Genomic DNA, 21,167 nt, shown 5'->3' with positions numbered 1-21,167 from the left:
CCAAAGAGTTATTTATATAAATATATACATACACACACACATATATATATGTGTGTGTATGTGTGAAAATGATATAAACAATTCTTTAAAGAATTTCATAATATTAATTATAATATGAAAGGTTATCACCTTTGAGTATAAGATAAAAATAATTCCACAAACACCTTTGTATGACTTCCGAGGAGAAATTGGCAAACCATTCTTTTATTTACTACAATGTTTGGGCATGTTCTGGTTTCATTTACACTAAAAATGTCAGGACAGATACAGTTCAAGATATTGAATAGACCCCCAGATTTGATCTATAGACAATCAAGATATTAACCTAATAATTGACACAGGAAAAACCAAGTAGATGAAGAAAGCACATTGCAAAAATTATGAAATATAACTGAGTGAAGAGCTGATTTAGTATATCAGTTTATATAGAGAGACAGGAATTATGTATGTTCAAGAAAGATCATCTCAATAATATACATTAGTGATTTTTAGCCTGTTTTCCTCTATTCCCAGGGGCATTACGATAGTGATTATAAAGAAATATGATATTTATCTGTTACCTCTGCTTCAAAAAATATATTTTTCTCTTATTGTTTTGAGGCAGTGAAAAAAGTTAAAAGGGAGAAAATCTGCCTCACCTTATAGAGGGCTGAAACTCTGTATGACTGATTTAAACAAAGTGTTAACTCAGTGGAATTGATAAGACAATGGTTATCTAGTTTAGCATGGGGATTAATAGTTCTCTAGTTCAGTGTGATTGATGTAATGTTACAACAAATAATGGTTCCCTAGTGATATAATGATTGGCTTATACTCAATATGATGAATGGATTTAATTGTGATAGAGTATTTAAGAGGCCAGAGTCAGTCCTAGAAGGGTATTGGAACAAACTCTGGGAAGACAGAGGACTGGAGGCTGGAGCACAAGCCCCCAGACTTAGAGAGACTTCAAGACAGAGACTGTGGTGGTGGTCCTCCTGTCTCCCCCACAGAAACCAAGACACATTCCAGAGGACCTCCAGAAAGCTGGCCCAGGCCGCATCCAAGGAAACAGGCTGTGAAAGAGGCAATAAAGATTTTTGGACTTATCTCTGGCTATTCTCGTGGTTTTTACTCTGCTGAAATAAAGGCTGGTCGAGAGACCTCCAGAAAACTAACCTTGTGCCTTATATTTTTGCAAATGACACCTTATATTTTTGCAGATTTTTTGCAGATTTGTTAAGCCTGTTCTTGTGACTTTGATGACACAAATGATGACTTTGATATTAGCAGAGTCTTCATGACTATACTAATAGGAGAAACTAAGTTTATTATTTCATATAGAAATAACATGAAGGGTTGAGCTTCTCTTAATTGTTCTCTAATTACCAAATTCAATGGCCTCTTCTCAATCCCCATCCTTCTGACCTTTCTGGAGTCTTTGACTTAGTAGATCACTCTCTCCCCCTTGATATATTCTATTTTCTCAAGTTTGTGGGGCTCCACCTTCTCCTGGTTCTTCTCTTACCAATTTGACTCTGTCTCTTTTTCTGAACTGTCTCCCAAATCTCACCCTCTAATGACAAGTGAACCATAAGGTTCTGTCCTGGACTTTTTATCTTCTTCCTTTGTACTAATTTACTTGGTGATTTTAGCAGCTCTTGTGGATTTAATTACCACCTCTACTGCTAGTGCTGCTCAAATTTTCCCATTTGCCCCAACTTCTCTACTGTCCTCCAATCCTTTACCTTCAACTACCTTTTAGCCAACTTTAACTATATGTCCAGTAGACATTTCAAACTCAATATTTCCAAAACTGAAATCACTGTTTCCTCCTTTAAGTCTTCTCTTCCCTCCTAATTTCCTTATTATTGTAAAGCAGAGGTATCAAACATGTGACCACAACAACACTGAATGCCATGTTCAATTAAAATATAATTGAAAAATATTTTAATAAAATTTAAAAGTACATGATAATGTTGAAAATTTTCTTGATAATGTGACTTTCTTAGTTGATATGTAGCCTTCAGGCCCTGATTGTATGATTTTAAATCCCTATGTATGATTTAGCCACTCCTTTTCTATTTGATTTTGACACTATTCTCCCAATCCCTCAGGCTTAAATCCTACTATTCATTCCCAGATCTTCACTGTTTTTCATCCTCCCCACACCATATTCAATTTGTTACTAAGACCTGTAAATTTCACCTTTACAACATCTCTCCACTAGGTCTCCTTCTCTTCCTCTGATAGTCCTATCATTCAGATCCTTATGACTTCAAACCTCCATCGTTGTAGTAGCCTGGTGGATCTGTCAATCTCAAATATCTCCCCATTCTAATTCATCCTCCTTTCAACCAGAAAAAAAATGACTTTCTTAGAAGCACAAATTTGATCAAGTTACTCCATGTCCTAAAGTAAACTCCAGTGATTCTCAAAAGACTCCAGAATAAAATACCAAAGAGCTTGTTGATTGTTTAATTGAATCACATAGGCAAAAAATGATGAGGATCTAAATTATAGTAATAACTATGAAAATCGTAAAAAGGGGACAGTGTAGAAGACATTGAAGAGATATGTTTAATGAAGCATTCAATCAATATGTAATAAGTGTTTAAGAGACTGGGGACACACATACAAAAAATAAAACTTTCTATTTTATAGGATTAAGATATAGCTTATAGGATTTTAGTGCAAAGCCAATATATGTCAACAGAATGATATGGCAACCAAGAAAAGCTAACATGATCTTAGGTTGTAGTAAGAGAGGCATAATACCTGAAAATGTAAGGAGGTGAGAGTCCTGCTATCCTAAGCGCTTGGAAAACAACATCTGAAGTTTTGTGTTCACTATGGTTACTAATTTGATTAAGAAGGAGTACATTCATAGAAAAACAAACAGGATGGTGAAGAATAATCCCATATGAGGATCTGCTGAAGCAAATGGGCATGTTTCACTTGGAGAAGGCTTGGAGAAGAACATGAGAATTTTCAAGAATTTAAAAGTCTTGCCATATGGAAGAAAAACCAAACTTGTTCTACTTGACCCAAACAAGACAGAAATTGGAGCATTGAGTAAATGTTGCAAGCAGGAAAATCCAGACTTAATAGTAAGACATTCCTAATCACAATAATTCCAAAATGGAATATCATGACTTTAGGAAGTGATGAGTTCCCCCTACCTGGATATTTTCAAGCAAAAATGGATAGTTATATATTAGATATGTCGTAGAGGGTATTATTGTTCAAGTATGAGCTGCCTTCATTCTCTTCCTGCTCAAGAGTCTGTAAATCTGTAGTATTGGCAAAGTATGTTTGCCTTTTTACCTAATAATCTAATCTGAACATTACTATTTCAAACTAATACTACTAACTAAGAATCTGGATTAGGGAATTACATTTGAACAACAGTACATACATACCATAAATGCATACTTATTGATCACTTGGATTACAGTTTTAAACAGAATCTTGCTTGTTAGTGTATGTCCATGATATACAACAGGTTCATTTTGTGATCCATCCCAGCAGTCAATTTCTATACAACGACAACCCTTCACAAGAGCACTGAATGAAATGAAAACAAAATATTTCTCAGACATCTCATCAGTATGGGGACATCAGGAGTATAATCAATAATCTAGGATAACAGATCACCACCACCACTACCACCCCAATTTTTTTCCTTTTGAAATAGATGCATTTTCACATTTGTCCTGAAATACAGGCAAGTCTGGTATTCTAAGGATTCATAAGACTTCTGGGAAAACTAGCAAAGGTACACTATGGACCTGACTTGGGATGAGATCAAAAAAATCTCCCACCTATTCAAATGTTGGATTTATATCTACTTAGATTTCATTTGGGCAGCTAAGGTACCTGACCTGGAGTCAGGAAGATTCACCTTCCTGAGTTCAAACCTGAACTCAAGACGATCACTAGCTGTGTGACCCAAGCAAGTCATAAACCCCATTTATCATCTCAGTTTCCTCCTATGTAAAATGAGCTGGATAAGGAAATGGAAAGTGAGTCCAGTATCTTTGCCACTGTTCCACTGTTTTATATTGTCTTGATTCACCAAATTCCATAATCAGATTGGCTTTTTTCCCTTCTTTGGCTTAAAGTGTTTCTTCTTGTTAAATTGTGAGTAGCTCTTAAGTGGGATATTCTTGGGTCCTTTCCAGCTCTAAATTTTCTACTCTTTTGTGACTGTATCATTTCTTATTTAAATCTTAGAGGAATTTATCTAATTTTCCCCAGGAGACAGATTTTGATAACAAGTAAAACAGAATGACCAGGTGAGGGGAGTGTTTGTAGGAACAGCAGAAAGTGTAAAGAGCACAGAAGAATGTTGACTCTGGAGAAGTCAAAGATGAGATTCACCTACATCACAATTTTTCCTGTTTCTACTCCATGATGCTTTTAGAAAACATCACCTCTTAAGAATGATAAATCAAGGCATAAACCTCTGATATTCACTTTCTCATTGACCTGACTCACATTCTCTGCAAGTGGAGGTAAAGAAATTAATAAATATTTTTGCTTTAAAATTCTCTTTTGGAATGTTTGCGGCAGCCCTCTTTGTGGTGGCTAGAAACTGGAAACTACATGGATGCCCATCAATTGGAGAATGGCTGAATAAATTGTGGTATGTGATTGTTAGGGAATATTATTGTTATGTAAGAAACGACCAGCAGGATGATTTCAGAAAAGCCTGGAGAGAATTACATGAATTGATGCTGAGTGAAATGAGCAGGACCAAGAGATAGTTGTATACTTCAACAACAATACTGTATGATGATCAATTCTGATGGACATGCCCTCTTCAATAATGAGATGAACCAAATCAGTTCCAATAGAGCAGTAATGAACTGGACCAGCTACACTCAGGGAAAGAACTCTGGGAGATGACTATGACTGCATAGAATTCCCAATCCCTCTAATTTTGTCTGGCTGCATTTATTATTTCCTTCACAGGCTAATTGTACACTATTTCAAAGTCCATTTATTTTTGTACGGCAAAATAACTGTTTGGACATGTATACATATATTGTATTTAATTTATACTTTAACATATTAAACATGTATTGGTCAATCTGCTATGGGAGGGAGAGGAGGGAAGCGTGGAAAGGAAGGGGAAAATTAGAACAAAAGGTTTGGCAATTATGAATGTTGTAAAATTACCCATGCATATATTTGGTAAATAAAAACTACTAAAATTTTTTTAAAAAATTAAAAAAAAAAAAAGATTCTTGAAGCAAATAAATAAAATTAAAATTCTCTTTTGGTATTGGATTTGGACTCCATCAAAGAAACACAGAAAGAGCACTTTATACTCCACTGAATTTCTAATTACTGCTCTGTGTTATTGGAATAAAATTTTTGGCATCCTTACACTAGATCTGAATTGTAGCTTTAAGTTCAAAGTACTTATTTGTTTTTCCTGAGGCAATTGGAGTTAAGTGACTTGACCAGAATCACATAGTTAGGAACTATTAAGTGTCTGAGGCTGGATTTGAACTCAGGTTCTCCTGACGAGGACCCATTCTTTATCCACTGAGCCATCTAGCTGCCTTAATGCTTATTTTAATTTTGTAGATTGGATTTGTCATATTTTTTTCTGTAATTTTTTCTGTAAATTTGAAAAACAGTTTTCAATTTGAAAATTTTAATTTCAGTGGCATAATTGTGATGTGAAAAGAGTATGAATCAGTAGGGATTTTTGAAAACTGTATTGATTTGTTATAATAAGTGACAAATGAAATTATATGAAAGTACTTTTTAAAAATTATTGTGTGCTATCTAAATGGAAGGCATTATTTCTATTCAGTAAGTTGGGAAGAGATTATATTTAAAACATTTAGAATTTGATATAATCACTGGATTTTATAAAAATAGTTTTACAGATATATGTATCTATAAATTATGTCAGGCCCTGGCTTATATGCAAACTAGTTTCAATGGTGATAGAGAGTGGAAGTAGGAATGCAATCTTTCCTTTTCTCTTCATAACTTCATTAATTATCAAACTAGAAATACATTTTTTATTTCTAACTGGCTTAGATGTGGCCTTACATAACTTATCAAATGTTTCACTAGGAAGCTAAATGATTATGAGGCACACAGATAATAATATTCTTTGCCTATCAGTGAGATACCAAGCACACCTCTTTCTATGTACTCCTAATGGGCTGTATATAATAAGAACATGGTCAGGAGCTAGCTACTTTTTAGATGGCAAATTAAATTTAAAATTAAATGCAAAAATAAATACCTTGCATAGCCCCAAAGATCACTTGGCCCTATTAATTGCCCAGAAATCAGGTAGGTGTTATGAGAAGATGAAATAAAATAATCATTTAAAGGACGATTCATATCATGATAAACATGTGTGCAATCCTTTTTAAATAGCAAGCAATCATCTGAGTTCATGTATCTTATAAATCCTTCAATCGTCATCTGGTGTTGTTTTTTCACTACAAAAAATATTTAAAAGAAAACAAACATTTTTATCAATTAAGAAAATATTTCAAATATATTTAATAGTGTATGTTATTCCTAAAATATTAATACATAGTTAAAATTGCTAGAGTTTCCAATTGCTCTGGTATACAAATTTTAATGACTTAACTCTTAAGATATTCCAGTTCAAGACTAATTTAATAAAATTTCTCAATTTCAGATGATTTAATTCTTATTTGATCATCAGGAAGCAAAGTATATAAAATCTGTACAAATTTGTTCTAGTGTTTTTAAGTTATAATAGCTGGAACTTATATAGTTTTCTAAGGTTGGCAAAGTCCTTTGCATATATTGCGTCCTCTGATTTTCAGAATAGTTCTGGAAAGTAGTTGCCATCATTATCCTAATTTAGATATGAAGAAACAAGCTTACCAAGGTTATATAACATGGCCAAGTTCACATAGAAAGTAAGAATCTCTTACTAACTCCAAATATTCTAACCACTGTGCCATTTAACTGCCCCACAATATGCCACACATACCTCCCTTACCCTAAAATATACAAAAGATCATTTTATTTTTTTTAATGGTAAACTAAGTAGTATTTACTTCATTATTTAGTTTTTAGTTTTCAAAAGTATTGGTCAGGGGATTCTATCATTAAACAAGTTTTCCTAGTGCATTTTAAATTATGATTAAGAAAATCAACTAATGTAATTTTTCAGGATTATTTCTATTGGTACATGTCTATACATACACATTTCCATAGGTATTTTCTTTAGTGTTAGGAGTTTGCTTATTTGTTATAAATATCTTTAGTGCAAGGGTAGTTTCTTCTTCATGTTCTATAACCTCTGATAGCACTTAGTACAGTGCATGTACCTGTGAGACCTTCATTTTGCACACTTCTATGTCAGAGGCAGTACAAATTCAAGGACACAGTATTATATGTTACCAAAGACACTGCAAATTACAAATTCAGCCAGCTATAAATTGTAAATGTTCATAGCTCTTTGTTCTCATGTAATCAGAAGAACTGATATATTTAAGTACACTTCAGAATACAGGAAAATAAATAACAATAGTTGTTTTCTGGTGACAAATTTATTTAATTTAAATTTACTTGCTGTTTGTCAATGATGCTAAAATGGAAGGGAAATTAGAGCTAAAAAAATACTTTAGATGATAGAACTAGAACTCAATCTGACTTTATTAAACCTTTCAAGTGTTTAGTAAACAATGAATAAGTATAAAAGTGTATATTTATGAAGTCTCAAACATAAAAAGCAGGTAAATGTTTGTGCAATGATTAAGGAGACAAAAATAAGGGTTAAAAATTCAATAGTATCTGGATCTGTGAATTTCAATTGTATAGGAAACTCCAAAGGGAAACTCCATCTAACACTACAAACCACCATCTCTATATCCTATAATCTTAAAGAATTGCATAGAGCAATGAACGAATTAATGATCTGCCTAGAGTGACATATTCAATATGTGTTAAGACCCAGATCTTCCCAGATTTGAGATCAGTTCTTGATTTACTTTGTGTCAAAAAAAAAAAAAAAAAATAGAACAATTTTAACCTGTTGAAGGTAACTAACAGAAGTAGAAGTCATAGTAATACAAAAAACATTGAAGGTTATTCCATAACATAAAAGTTTCTACATCTGCAAATACAGATTAAGGCTATTCTTGAACTATTAGCTCCTACTGCTATCCTCAACATTTATTCTCTCTTGTGACTTACTACCTACTGATTATGCTACTTCCAAGTAAAACAACTCTCTGAAATTATAAAAACACTCTCTAAAATTATTTAGACCATTGAAAAAGTAGAAAGCAAGAAAATAAAATACTTGTTCATTTTTTAAAAAAAGAAAAAGTATGGACTAAATTTAGACCTTAAAATATTTAATCTGTCAAAGGATATGAACAGACAATTCTCAGATGAAGAAATTGAAACTATTTCTAGCCATATAAAAAGATGCTCTAAGTCATTATTAATCAGAGAAATGCAAATTAAGACAACTCTGAGATACTACTACACACCTGACAGATTGGCTAGAATGACAGGGAAAGATAATGTGCAATGTTGGAGGGGATGTGGGAAAACAGGAACACTGATACATTGTTGGTGGAATTGTGAACACATCCATTCTGGAAAGCAACTTGGAACTATGCTCAAAAAGTTATCAAACTGTGCATACCCTTTGACCCAGCAGTGTTACTATTGGTCTTATATCCCAGAGAGATCTTAAAGAAGGGAAAGGGACCTGTATGTACAAAAATGTTTGTGGCAGTCCTCTTTGTAGAGGCCAGAAACTGGAAACTAGGTGGTTGCGCATCAATTGGAGAATGGCTGAAGAAATTGTAGCATATGAATATTATGGAATATTATTGTTCTGTAAGAAATGACCAGCAGGATGATTTCAGAAAGGCCTGGAGAGACTTACATGAACTGATGCTGAATGAAATGAGCAGGACCAAGAAATCATTATATACTTCAACAACAATATTATATGAAGATCAATTCTGATGGACATGGTCATTTTCAACAATGAGATGAACCAAATCAGTTCCAATAGAGCAGTAATGAACTGAACCAGCTACATAGATGGTGAGATGACTATGAATCACTATATAGAATTCCCAATCCTTCTATTTTTGTCCACCTGCATTTTTTATTTCCTTCACAGGATAATTGTACACTATCTCAAAGTCTGATTCTTTTTGTACAGCAAAACAACTGTTTGGACAAGTATACATATATTGTACTTAATTTATACTTTAACATATTTAACACGTATTCGTCAACCTGCCATCTGGGGGGTAGGGAGGAGGAAGGAGGGGAAAATTTGGAACAAAAGATTTGGCAATTAACAACTAACGTGCGGTAAAATTAGCCATGCATATATCTGGTAAATAAAAACTATAATTAAATTAAAAAAAAAAAAAAAAAAGAGTTTTCCTCTCCAGAGCCATCTGAGTCCAGGGACAACTGGAGATGGCCCTCAGAACATTTCAAGCGAATAAATCCAAGCTATTAGTAGCCATGTGAAAAATAATGTTCCAAATCATTAATTTAGGAAATGCAAATTAAAGGAACTCTGATATAATGTTTTATTCCTATCAGATTGGCAAGGTTTACATAGAAAGAAAATGAAACATATTAAAGGGGCCAGTAGAAAAGAGGCCCTTTGGTGCACTGTTAGTAGAGCTATAAAGTGTTTCAAGCATTTCTAAAAGAAATTTACAACTCTGCCACTAAAGTTACTCAACTGTGCATACCTTCTGACTTGATGATACCAATACTATGCCTATATCACAAAGAGAATAAAAAATAAATAAATAAAAAGAACCCATACGTAAAAATATATATATACACATTTAATCTGGAAAACCAATTCCTTTCACCCAAATGCCTATCATATAGAAATTATGGAATAATTATAAGCATCCATATGTACAATGAATAAAGTTCTATCTTTGAGCCATAGTAGCTTAACTTCTCAATACCCCCAGGCAACAGTCTAAAAATTTAAATTTCAAAACAGTTGTTCATCAACATCAGTATCTATTGTTTCATTTATTTATTTATTTTAAACTTAAATACAAAATAAGGGGAAAAAAACAAAATATACAAAGAAAGGAGAGAGGCCAGGGAGGAAAGGGAAGAAAGGATACTGTCATGTGCTCAACAGAACATCAGAGAACATTCAAAATATGTAACAATAAATTTCCATTTCAAGAAAGTGTATATAATAATATAAGACACTATATTCATGAGTATCCATCCTGTCTTTGCTTCTTTGTGGGTTTGGTTTTGTCTGCTATGAGCTTTTTTACTTTATTCTTTTTTTTCCCTTTCTACAACATAAATACATAAATACAGAATAAAGTAAGGTAGTTTCACAAAGTTTCAGTTTTACAAAAGGGAGCTTTATTCTGTGTTGTTTATTAATTATTGATTGAGAAATATATCTAATCACTGAAACCAGAACTTAGGAATTAATTTGATTTAAAAAGACAATTTGACTTCTTAGCATATGGTTATTTGCTTAAAAGAGTCACTTGGTTTGAGAACTGTATCAGAGTAGCAAAGAGTGATTTAACTTGGGAAAACCAACTTCTTTGGGTGTGTGTAACATAGAAATTCTTCATTCTGTAATATCACTTTGGTACTGGGATTCATATGTAAGAAGTATTCTCAGTCCCTGAAAACTCTTCTTCTGATAGGATGGCTATTCTCAATACCTCCACTTAAGGAACAACTTCAGGCCAGGCATCTCATAATTTCTCATCAGCCTTGTTGCTCAAGACCTGTTGCTAAGTACTGTCCCCTATCCAAAGAGTTTTTTTTAGCTCTTATCTTCCCCCATTAGAATAGAAATTCCTTGAATAGGAGTGACTTTGTTTTTGCTTGCCAAATAATAAGTGCTTCATAAGTTCTTGTTTATATGACCAACAAAGTCCAGCAGCAAGAGATTAAAAAAAAGAAATTTAATTTAAAATAATTGTAAACAATATAAAATATTTGGGAGTCTGCCTCCCAAGACAAACCCAAGAACTATATGAACACAATTATAAAACACTTTATGCCCTATTAAAGACAATTTAAACAAGTAGGAAAATATCAATTGTTTTTGGGTAAGCCAATATAATAAAAGTGAAAATTCTACCTAAACTAATTTATTTTTCTTGATGTCAAACCAAACTACCAAAAAATATCTGATAGGGCTAGAAAAAAAAACAACAATAAATTTCATCTGGAAGAACAAAAGATCAAGAATATCAAAGGCATTAATGAAAAAAAAAATACAAAAGAAGGTGGCCTACCTTTACCAAATCTCAAACTGTATTATGAATCAATAATCACTAAAACTTATCTGATATTGGCTAAGAATAGAATAGTGGATCAGTAGAATATATTTGGTGCACAAGACAGAGTAGTCAATTACCATAAGTAACCTACTATTGGACAAACTCAAAGATCTCAGCTTTTGGTTTAAGAATTCACTATTTGATTAACAAAATAAATAAATGAGTAAAACCTGGGAAAAATTGGAAAATAATAGGACACAAACTAGGTATAGATTAACATCTCACATTATGTACTAAGATAAGATCAAAATGGGTGCATATTTAGACATAAAGCATGACAGTATAATCAACTTAGAAAAGTAAGGAATAGTCTACCTGTCAAATCTATGGGGAAGGAAAGAATTCATGACTAATGAGAGAGCATTACCAAGTGAAAAATAGATAATTTTGATTATATTTCATTAAAAAGATTTTGTACAAACAAAAAACAATGCAACACAGATTAGAAGGAAAGCAGAAAACTGGGAAACAATCATTATAGTCAGTGTCTCTGATATATAAATATATAGAGAACTGAGTCAAATTGATAAGAATGAAAGTTGTTCCTCAATTGATAAATAGTTGAAAGATATATACAGGAAGTTTTCAGAAGAAGAAATCAAAGCTATAAATCTATATACATGTTATAAAAGCTATAAACCTGTTAATAAGTTTTCTAAATCACTTTTGACAAAAGAAATGCAAATTAAAATTAAAATGATTCTGAGATACAACTTCACATCGATAAGGTTGGCTAATATGACAAAAAAGGAAAACAATAAATGTTGGAGAAGATATGGGAAAATTGGGGCATTACATGGTAGAGTTATGACCTGATTCAACCATTTTAAAAAGCAATTTGGAACCATACCAAAAAGGGAACCAGATTATACAAAGGATAATGCCCTCTGATCCAGCAATACCACTACGTCTGTCTCCCAAATAAATCTTTTTTTTTTTTTTTTTTTTTTTTTTTTTTTGAGGAAAAAGGATTTACATGTGCAAAAATATTTATGGCAGCCCTTTTCATGGTGGCAAAATATTGGGAAGTGAGAGGATGCCTATCACTTGGGAAATGATTAAACAAATTGTGATATAGATGTAATGGAATAGTCTTTTGCAATAAGAAATGATAAACAGGCAGATTTCAAAAACAAACAACAACAAAAAAAAACCTGAAAAGACTTTTACAAACTGATGCAAAGTGAAATGAAAAGAAACAACAAAATATACCCAATATCAGTAACACTGTAATAATCAACTATGAATGACTTGGCTCTTACAGTGCTGTAGCACAATGATCTAAGAACAAAGGACTCACAAAGGAAGATACTTTCCATATTCAGATAAAGAACTGGTGGATGCTGCAGATTTAAGCATTTTTTTCTCATTAACTATTCTTTCTCAGATTTTTTTCTTTTGATCTGTTTCTTCTTTCACAATTATGACTAATGTGGAAATATGTTTTATATGATAGCATGTGAATAACTATGTCAAACTGTCTACCAGCTTCAGGAGGAGATGGAAGGACAGGAGAAATATTTGGAAGTTAAAATCTTGTACAAATGAATGCTATGTATTGACATGTAACTGGCCAAAAAAATACTATTTTCAAAAAATAAGTTCTTATTGACAGATTCCTAACTACTCTAGAAACAGTTATAATTTATTCCTTCAAGTAGTTTCATAATTCTTAAATTATCTCTCTTAGATATATTTTCCTGGTCAGGTTTTTTTTAATGATTTATTTACATTTTATCCTATTTTTTTTCATCCTTTAAATTTTGTTTTATTGTTTCTTGGTGTCAAGTGGAGTTATTAACTTCAACTTGCCCAATTCCAATTTTTAAGGAATCATTTTATTCAGTGAATTCTTATCTCTTTCCATTTGGCCATTCTGTTTTAATGAGTTCTTTTCATCAGTGACTTTTTTGTATTTCTTTTACTGTTTGGACAATTTCATTTTTTTAAAGTTTAGGTTTTTGTTGTTTTTTTATATTCATTTTTATGTGTGCCTCTAACTATTAAATCACTTTTCATAATTTTCTTAAATCTCATTTCTTTTCCCAATTTTTCCTCTACCTCTCTTGTCTCTTTAATCTAGTAATTCTTGTTGGATTTGTGTCAACTTATCATTTTTTGGAAGCTTTGTTTGTACCTTTTTCACATTGTTGTCTTCTCCTGAATTTGTTTCTTGATCTTCTTTCCTGCCACATGATGAAAAGATTTTTATGAAGATTTTTCTTTTCTTTTTTTTTGTCTTCTCATTTTTCCATCCTATTGTTTCACTTTGAATTTTATGTTAAAATTTTCTTCTGCTCATCTGGATGTGGAGTTGCCCTGTTCCAAACTTCAGACTTTTTATGTTATTATTTTCAGAGCTAGTTCTGGGCGTCTGCAAGTTTTCAGTGCTCCCAAGGTGATGTGATCCAGTGCAGGGTATTATCACTGCTCTCTTGGTCTGCATTTCAATCTTCACCTAAAAGAAGGGTTACTGCTATCTTGAAGCTGTAAACACTAGTGCTTTTCTTAGTTCTGAGACTGTGACCAGATGCCCTGATTTTTGCTGCAATAAGCACTAGTGCTCCTCTCTACCTTAGAACTGTGACCATGGGTTCTGCTCTTTGTGATTGACCACAAGAAATCCTCTCCATCCTAGACCTGCAACCTGCAACCCAGAACTGCATATGAGATAGAATTGTTGAACAGTGCCATATCCTGTACTGAGTGACAGGAAAAGGCTCCTTGTAATCTCTTTCTGAGCAATTGACCAATCCCACCTCTTTACCATCTCTGGGCTGAGAACTCCTGAAAATTCCCTGCTGCTACTCAAACTTCCTCCAATGCCTACTACTGATAATATCATTACATACACTCTGGGCCAACCCCTAATCAGATGTCATAGACATTTCCTTCTGACATACTAATTTGTCTTGGGTTGGGAAAAAATGTCTCACATAGATCTCCAGAATTTAATTTGAGGCATTATTTAAAGTTGTTTAGAGAGGAATATTAAGAATGTTTAACTTTTGGTGTCTCTTATCTTGATTTGATCCCCAATTCAGATTTATTGATTTTTCTTTTTTTCTTTAACTAAATACAAAATAAAAAAAAATAATAATAAAATAAAAAAAAAAAACCAGGATAGAAAAAGACAGAAAAGGAAAATTTAAAGACAAAACAAAACATTGTCACATGCCCAGCAAAACATCACGGAGCATTCAGAATATATAACTACAAATTTCCATTTCAAGAAAACAGATATAAAAAAGAGCTTATATTCAAGTGTCCATCTTTTCTTTGCTTCCTTATAGATTATTGTTTTGTTCTCGGTTGTGCACTTTTTACTTTATTCTTTTTTCCCCTTTCATCCTCCCCACTTCCCCCAAGCAGGCTACAGTTAAGCACAGATATATTTATATATACATAGATATACCTAGATATATAGATATTCACACACACAAATACATATATTTTATTTATACATACATATACCTACATGCATACATACATACATATATACACACACACATATATATATGTTACCTAATAAATTCTACTCCTGATCTTTGTTGTTGTGTTTGTGTATAATCTCTTATTTCTTACCCCTAACTCTTCTACTTAATTCTGCTTAATTAATTAATTCTGCTCCTTAACTTCCCTTACTACCTCCCCTCATACATAGATCTCTCTCTTATCTTTTCCCCTCCCACCTTTTTTTCCCTCTTCATCCCATTCCCATTAATGTACATACATTATCTCACTTCTGTTAATCTAAACACCTTTCTGTATTCCACTTTTCCTCTAGTATTCTTTCCTTCCCTCTTTATCCCACTAATCTACACACCCTGTACCATTACCATAAACTCTACTAGACACTTTCTATACTCCACCTTATTCTATTATCTCCCCTCTTATTTCTTTATAGATTTTGGAGGGTGCTATACCCTTCATGAGATATATATATGTATGTATGTATGTAATATTCCCTATGTAACTCATTCCTAATATGAGTAGGTTTTTAGAACTACAAAGCTCTCTTACTTCCTCTAATGGCTCTGTGTCTATTCTTCCTCTGCATCTCATTTGTATAACATACTTCTTTCTGAGAGTTTTATTTTTTAAAAACAGACTCTGCCTCATTCTCTCTTTTGAGCTATCCGATTATTAATGTTAATCTTAAACATATGATATATATTTCTACGTAAAAAAATTATAAATGATTTGTTCATGTTAAGTTTCTTGAAAATTATCTTTTATATTGGCTCTTCTGTGTTAAATTTGCTATTAAGCTCAGGTTGGTTGATACAAAGTCCTGAAAATCTGCAAAATCTGTTGAAATGCCTTTTTTTCCAGTTGATAGTATGGAAAATTTTGCTATACATTATTGTGACAAAATTCTTTTTTTTGGTTATGACTTTCAGGGACACTGATTTCTCTTTTTAATTTGTTCTCCAGATCTGTTGTTTTTCTTAGACGATGTTTCACATTCTATTCTATTTATTTTCATTCTTTATATTTTGTTTTGTAATTTCTTGGTCTCATATCTTTATTAATTTTCTCTTGCCAAATTCTAATTTTCTTTTTTTTTATGCATGAGTAATTTTTTTATAACATTATCCCTTGTATTCATTTTTCCAAATTTTCCCCTCCCTCCCTCTACTCCCTCCCCTAGATGACAGGCAATCCCATACATTTTACATGTGTTACAGTATAACCTAGATATAATATATGTGTGTAAATCCCATTTTCTTGTTGCACGTTAAGTATTAGATTCCAAAGGTGTAAGTAACCTGGGTAGATAGACAGTAGTGCTAACAATTTACATTCACTTCCCAGTGTTCCTTCTCTGGGTGTAGTTGTTTCTGTCCATCATTGATCAACTGGAAGTGAGTTGGCTTTTCTTTATGTTGAAGATTTCCACTTCCATCAGAATACATCTTCATACAGTATTGTTGTTGAAGTGTACAGTGATCTGGTTCTGTTCATTTCACTCAGCATCAGTTCATGTAAGTCTCTCCAAACCTTTCTGCAAATTCTAATTTTCAAAGAATTATTATCTTCTTTAAGACTCTGTCTCCTTTTCTAGTTGGTTAGCTTTTATTTTCATTATCATCTTGAAGGGTCCTTTTTAAAGTTTTTCCTCAAATTCTCTCCTTTGATTTTTAAAAGTCTTTTTTGAGTTCTTGCATAAATTCTTTCTGGGTAGGTAGCCATTTAACATTACTCTTTTTTTTTTTTTTAACTTCACTATTCTGCTCTAAATGTGAACTCTAGTCTTCCCTATATTCATAGTAAGTTTCTGTGGTTGTGTCCATTCTTTTTTTTCCTGTTCATTTTTTAAAATGAGAACTATTAGTGTAAGCACCTTTAATCCTTTTTGGGGAGATGGCGCCTCTAGCTTCACTTCAGCTCTCCCAAACCAAAAGCTTCATCTTGCTGCACATTCAGCAGCATTCCTCCTCACTACTTCTGCACTCACTGGATATGTTGGATTTCCTTCTTGCTCAGGGTCATGTCTCAGTAGCACAGCTGATCCTATCATTCCTAATCAGCATAGGTTCCCTCAATCTTCCCAGACTCAGACCCCCAATTCCCCATGTTGTCTAAGAGATGAAAGTTCCTATGGTTCTGCCTGAGGTTCCCTTCAAACCCAGTAGCCCCAGGATTACCTACTTGCTCTTTCTGTGGAGCTATCAGAGATGTTTGCACTTCATACTGGCTAAACTCCATTCTGTGATCTTTCCTTGGGTTTTCTTGGGTTATCCCAGGAAGACTCCTATTCTGCCCCCAAATCATTTTTGTTTTTCACAAGTCTCTGTTTGCCCTAACATACAAATTTGTTATATTTGGAGGGGGGTGAAGGAAGGAATTTATATAGCTTGAAATTTTCTGATCTACTCATCCATCTACCTAGAAAATCCTCCCCTTAAGTTTATTATTAATGGGATGCTATTATTAATGGGATACTATCTGAAATAATTGTTGATCAGTGATATCATCACAAAATCCAGTATCCTATGTATATTATTTATAGTGGAGCATGAAATAAAACTACCAGACTTTGAACAAGAGAATAAAAGTGGATCAGTACACTACACCAAGGGTTCAAGATGCCCAAGACTATTTCTTAGGCTACCAGAAGCTTTTAGTGTTGATATTGGATATAGAGCATAAATAAATTCAGATTTCTATGATAGATAAGGACATAACAGATTTCATCTACCCAATTTGATTTTGACCAATTTGAATGTATGCCTCAAATATCTCAATTTCATGTGATACTTACAAGTTATCAATGAAAACAAAATACCAAGAGATATACACTATCTGGAAGTGTTAGTATATCTAGACAGTCTCATTACTTTTGGAAAAAACGTAAAGAACATGAGGATATTCTAATGAAAATATTAGAACAGCTAAAGACAAGACTGGTCTGAAGCTACCAATTGACAAGTGCCAATTTTTTAATCTCTGTTAAGTGTGTAAATCATAGGATATTAGCAAAACATAAGACTTTTGGTCACAAAAAAAATGCTGAAAGATTTTTAAAGTTTGGAAGACTATTATCACAAATTTTCACTGTATACTGCTATATTTAAACCATTAAATAATTTCTCTTGTGGATATATAGTTGAAGAGAATCCAAAAAAAAAAAGTGGTAAAGGTTAAATTTTTCTAAATGTTGTAAAGCCATTATAGATAGACATATGTTAAAAAGCTTTAAAAAAGACTTTGTCAGTTGTCTGATATATTAACCATATTTGGTTTATGCATATCCATGAAGCCTTTTGTCCCACAATTATCTAGAGCATGAGGAACTGATTGCATTCCCCAGTAGAAGACTATTGACAATGGAATGCTTGGCTTTAAAATGTGCTGTCACAGAACAGTTTTAAACATTAGGTAAATGGAACTAAATATAAGATATAGATATCTTCTATGGTACAATACAGAGGGTAAAAAATACTAATAGTCAGCTCATACAATTAACTAGAAGAATTATTCATTGTTCCTAAGAATCAGAATAATCTAACCTATGATTAAGGATACTTATTATGGTTCAAGAGAGAGTAAATTGGTTAAACATGTACCTAGACAGTAATATTAAAGTTTAGCCATCTACTCTACACCTTGTATGCAATGGCATGTTAATATATGTTAAGTCATGTGTTAATTATTGCTAGTATTTTGCATATACTGTAGCTTCATTTTTGAATATACATAATTTTAAGCATTCAATGAGTATTTATTATTACTATATAGCATGATTGGAAGATGGATAGAACACTGGGCATGGACTCAAGAAAACCTGAGTTCAAACCTAACCTCAGACATTTGCTAGCTATATGACCCTGGACAAGTCACTTAACTCTGTCTTAATCCACTAGAGAAGAAAATGGCAACCAATCCAGTATTTTTGCCAAGAAACCCCATGGTCCACAGAGTTATGACTAAATGACCAAACAACAATACCATATAGCATATACTATTACCATATAGCTCTAACATTTTTCCCAGCTTGCCACCCTTGAGTAATGTTCTAGAAAGAAAAGGAACAGACCATTAAGTATACTTTGGGAGACCTAAACTCTGTCTCTTCAAAGTGATGCACCTGAGAGAAGGAAATACATTGAGTATAAAGCATAGGTAGTAGCCCTAGATAAGGTAAGAAAGTAGAAAAAAAAAAAAGAGAATGGGAGGAAATGGTGAAAATGACAGCAAAGAAAGGAGATAGACACAGAAAAAAGAAAATATGCTTTAGAAGAAAAGTTATAGGGAAAAGGGTATTACTTGAAAAGAAATGTTATATATAAAACGTGGTCATTATTGTTCATGGGGGGCATATACTAATTTGGCTTGTCACCATTTTCATACAAAAAAATATAATCCGTCATTAAGTTTCAGTTCAATACTACTGATTGATAAAAAAAATATTTCATACATAACTAAACAAGTTTCTGCAATGCAAACACTAAAGCAAGTTAAGAATAGAGTATACCTTCTTCGATGGGCTCATATTTTTGAATTATTTCTGAAGCAATGGTATCACTCATCTCAGCATATTGTTCTTGTTTAAGAAATTTTATCAGATTTTGTTCAGACATTTTGCGGTTTGAAGAATAGGTATTGAAAATCTCAACCACTTCTTCTCTGTAGGCAAAATTTCTATAAATTGCTCTAAATTCCTCTATGGTTATTTTTCCATTCCTATGTGTGTCATTTTCCTACTAAAAAAAAAGAAAGAATTTATGGAGTCATATGTGCATTTTTTGCAAAAGTATATTTTTTAAATGAAAGTATTTTATGTACAAAATTTATTATATTTTAAAGAAAATAAAATGTTATTATCAAAAAGCCACATAGATAGAAATATGAAGCATTTAATGTAAGGTAGTGAAACCAGGAAAGAGTCAAGGAGTTAATTATCACTTATGATCTAGGTAATATAGGTAAATGTAGGTAAAAATGAGGGGAAAAATTATTTTCTTTCAATTCATTCAACAAATACTATTGATTTCATTTAGAATGTTAGAATAATACTGTGTTATGATAGTTATAACACTAAAAATGATTTTTTAAAAATAAGTAGTAACAAGCCAGCTAAAAGAACTACTAGATAAACAATTCAATTAAATAACAATTGAAGGAAGTCTATTATCAAGTTTCAAAAAAGTAGAAGGGTAAGACAATAAGTTATATAATCTTTTAATGGACTAACAACCAGCTGGAGATAGCAGGGTAAGTTTGTGAAAGAGTTGAGAATAGAAATGGCCCTTAAACATTAAATAAAAATTAATAAACTATTGATAAAGAAGGCAATTAAGTACATTTCAAAAGGTACAATGGCATGACAAAAGATATAGAAAAAATCATGCACAAAATATATTTAAGAAGCAGTACGTAGAATTAAAAATTAAAGTTTGAAGCATAGTGGGTGATAAGGTTCAGATGGCACATTGGGGCCTATATAGGACTTTAAATAACAATCTAAGTTTATACTTTACCCTGTAGATAATGGGGAATTTTTATAGTCTTTTTGGGGTAGGCAAGTGACATAAAAATGTTTTTAAAAGAGTAATCTAATAGTCATATGCACTGGAAAATGGTATGGCAGAAACTAGGTATAGCCCAACATCTCACACTATATACTAAGACAAGGTCAAAATGGGTACATGATTTAGACATAAAGGTGATACCAAAAGCAAATTGGGGGAGCTTGGAATAGTTTACCTGTCAGATTCATAGAAATAGAAAAAATTAGGACCAAACAAGAGATAGGAAGCATTACAAAATGTAAAATTAATAATAATGATTATATTAAATTTAAAAGGATTTGTACAAACAAAACCAATGCAACCAAAATTAGAAGAAAAGCAAAACCTGGAGGAGACTTTTATAGCAAGTATCTCTAATAAAATCCCCATTTCTCAAGTATATAGGGAACTCAGTCAAATTTATAAGATTACAAGTCATTTCTCAATTGGTAAATGGTCAACAGATATGAACAGGCAATTTTCAGAGAAAGAAATCAAAACTATCTATAGTTTTATGGAAAAATGCTCTAACTCACTATTGATAGAGAAATGCAAATTAAAACAATTCTGAGATACTACTCATTATGAGATTGCTTAATATTACAGAAAAGAAAAATAACAAATGTTGGAAGGAATAAGAGAAAATTAGAACACTGCTATCCTGTTGGTGAAATTGTGAATTAATCCCACCATTCTGGAGAGCAATTTGGAACTATGCCCTATAAAACTGTATAAAACTGTTGATCCAACAATACTACTATTGGGTATATAACTCAAAGAGATTTTTTAAGGTTGTAAGAGGAAGGGGAAACTGACTTGTACAAAA

General features: G+C 32.4%; 1 protein-coding gene across 5 annotated transcripts in view; it reads right to left on the bottom strand.

Moving 5' to 3' along the window:
* PLCZ1 (phospholipase C zeta 1) overlaps positions 1-21,167 on the bottom strand; it is an 86,224-nt gene that overhangs the window by 51,154 nt on the left and 13,903 nt on the right. For 3 of the 5 annotated variants that reach the window (XM_074268940.1, XM_074268939.1, XM_074268942.1), the window contains 3 exons: positions 19,306-19,534; positions 6,254-6,455; positions 3,402-3,546 (listed from right to left, as the gene is read on the bottom strand). In XM_074268940.1, the coding sequence (XP_074125041.1) occupies positions 3,402-3,546; positions 6,254-6,455; positions 19,306-19,411 (453 nt within the window). In that variant the 5' untranslated portion in view covers positions 19,412-19,534. The remainder of the gene's footprint in view (positions 1-3,401; positions 3,547-6,253; positions 6,456-19,305; positions 19,535-21,167) is intronic. The other 2 variants (XM_074268938.1, XM_074268943.1) reach the window with 2 other exon arrangements.

The sequence above is a fragment of the Sminthopsis crassicaudata genome, chromosome 5 (genome assembly GCF_048593235.1).
Source record: "Sminthopsis crassicaudata isolate SCR6 chromosome 5, ASM4859323v1, whole genome shotgun sequence".
In the NCBI taxonomy this organism is placed as follows: domain Eukaryota; kingdom Metazoa; phylum Chordata; class Mammalia; order Dasyuromorphia; family Dasyuridae; genus Sminthopsis; species Sminthopsis crassicaudata.
Note: the sequence above shows the minus strand (reverse complement) of the source record. Positions and strands in the feature narration are given on the sequence as shown.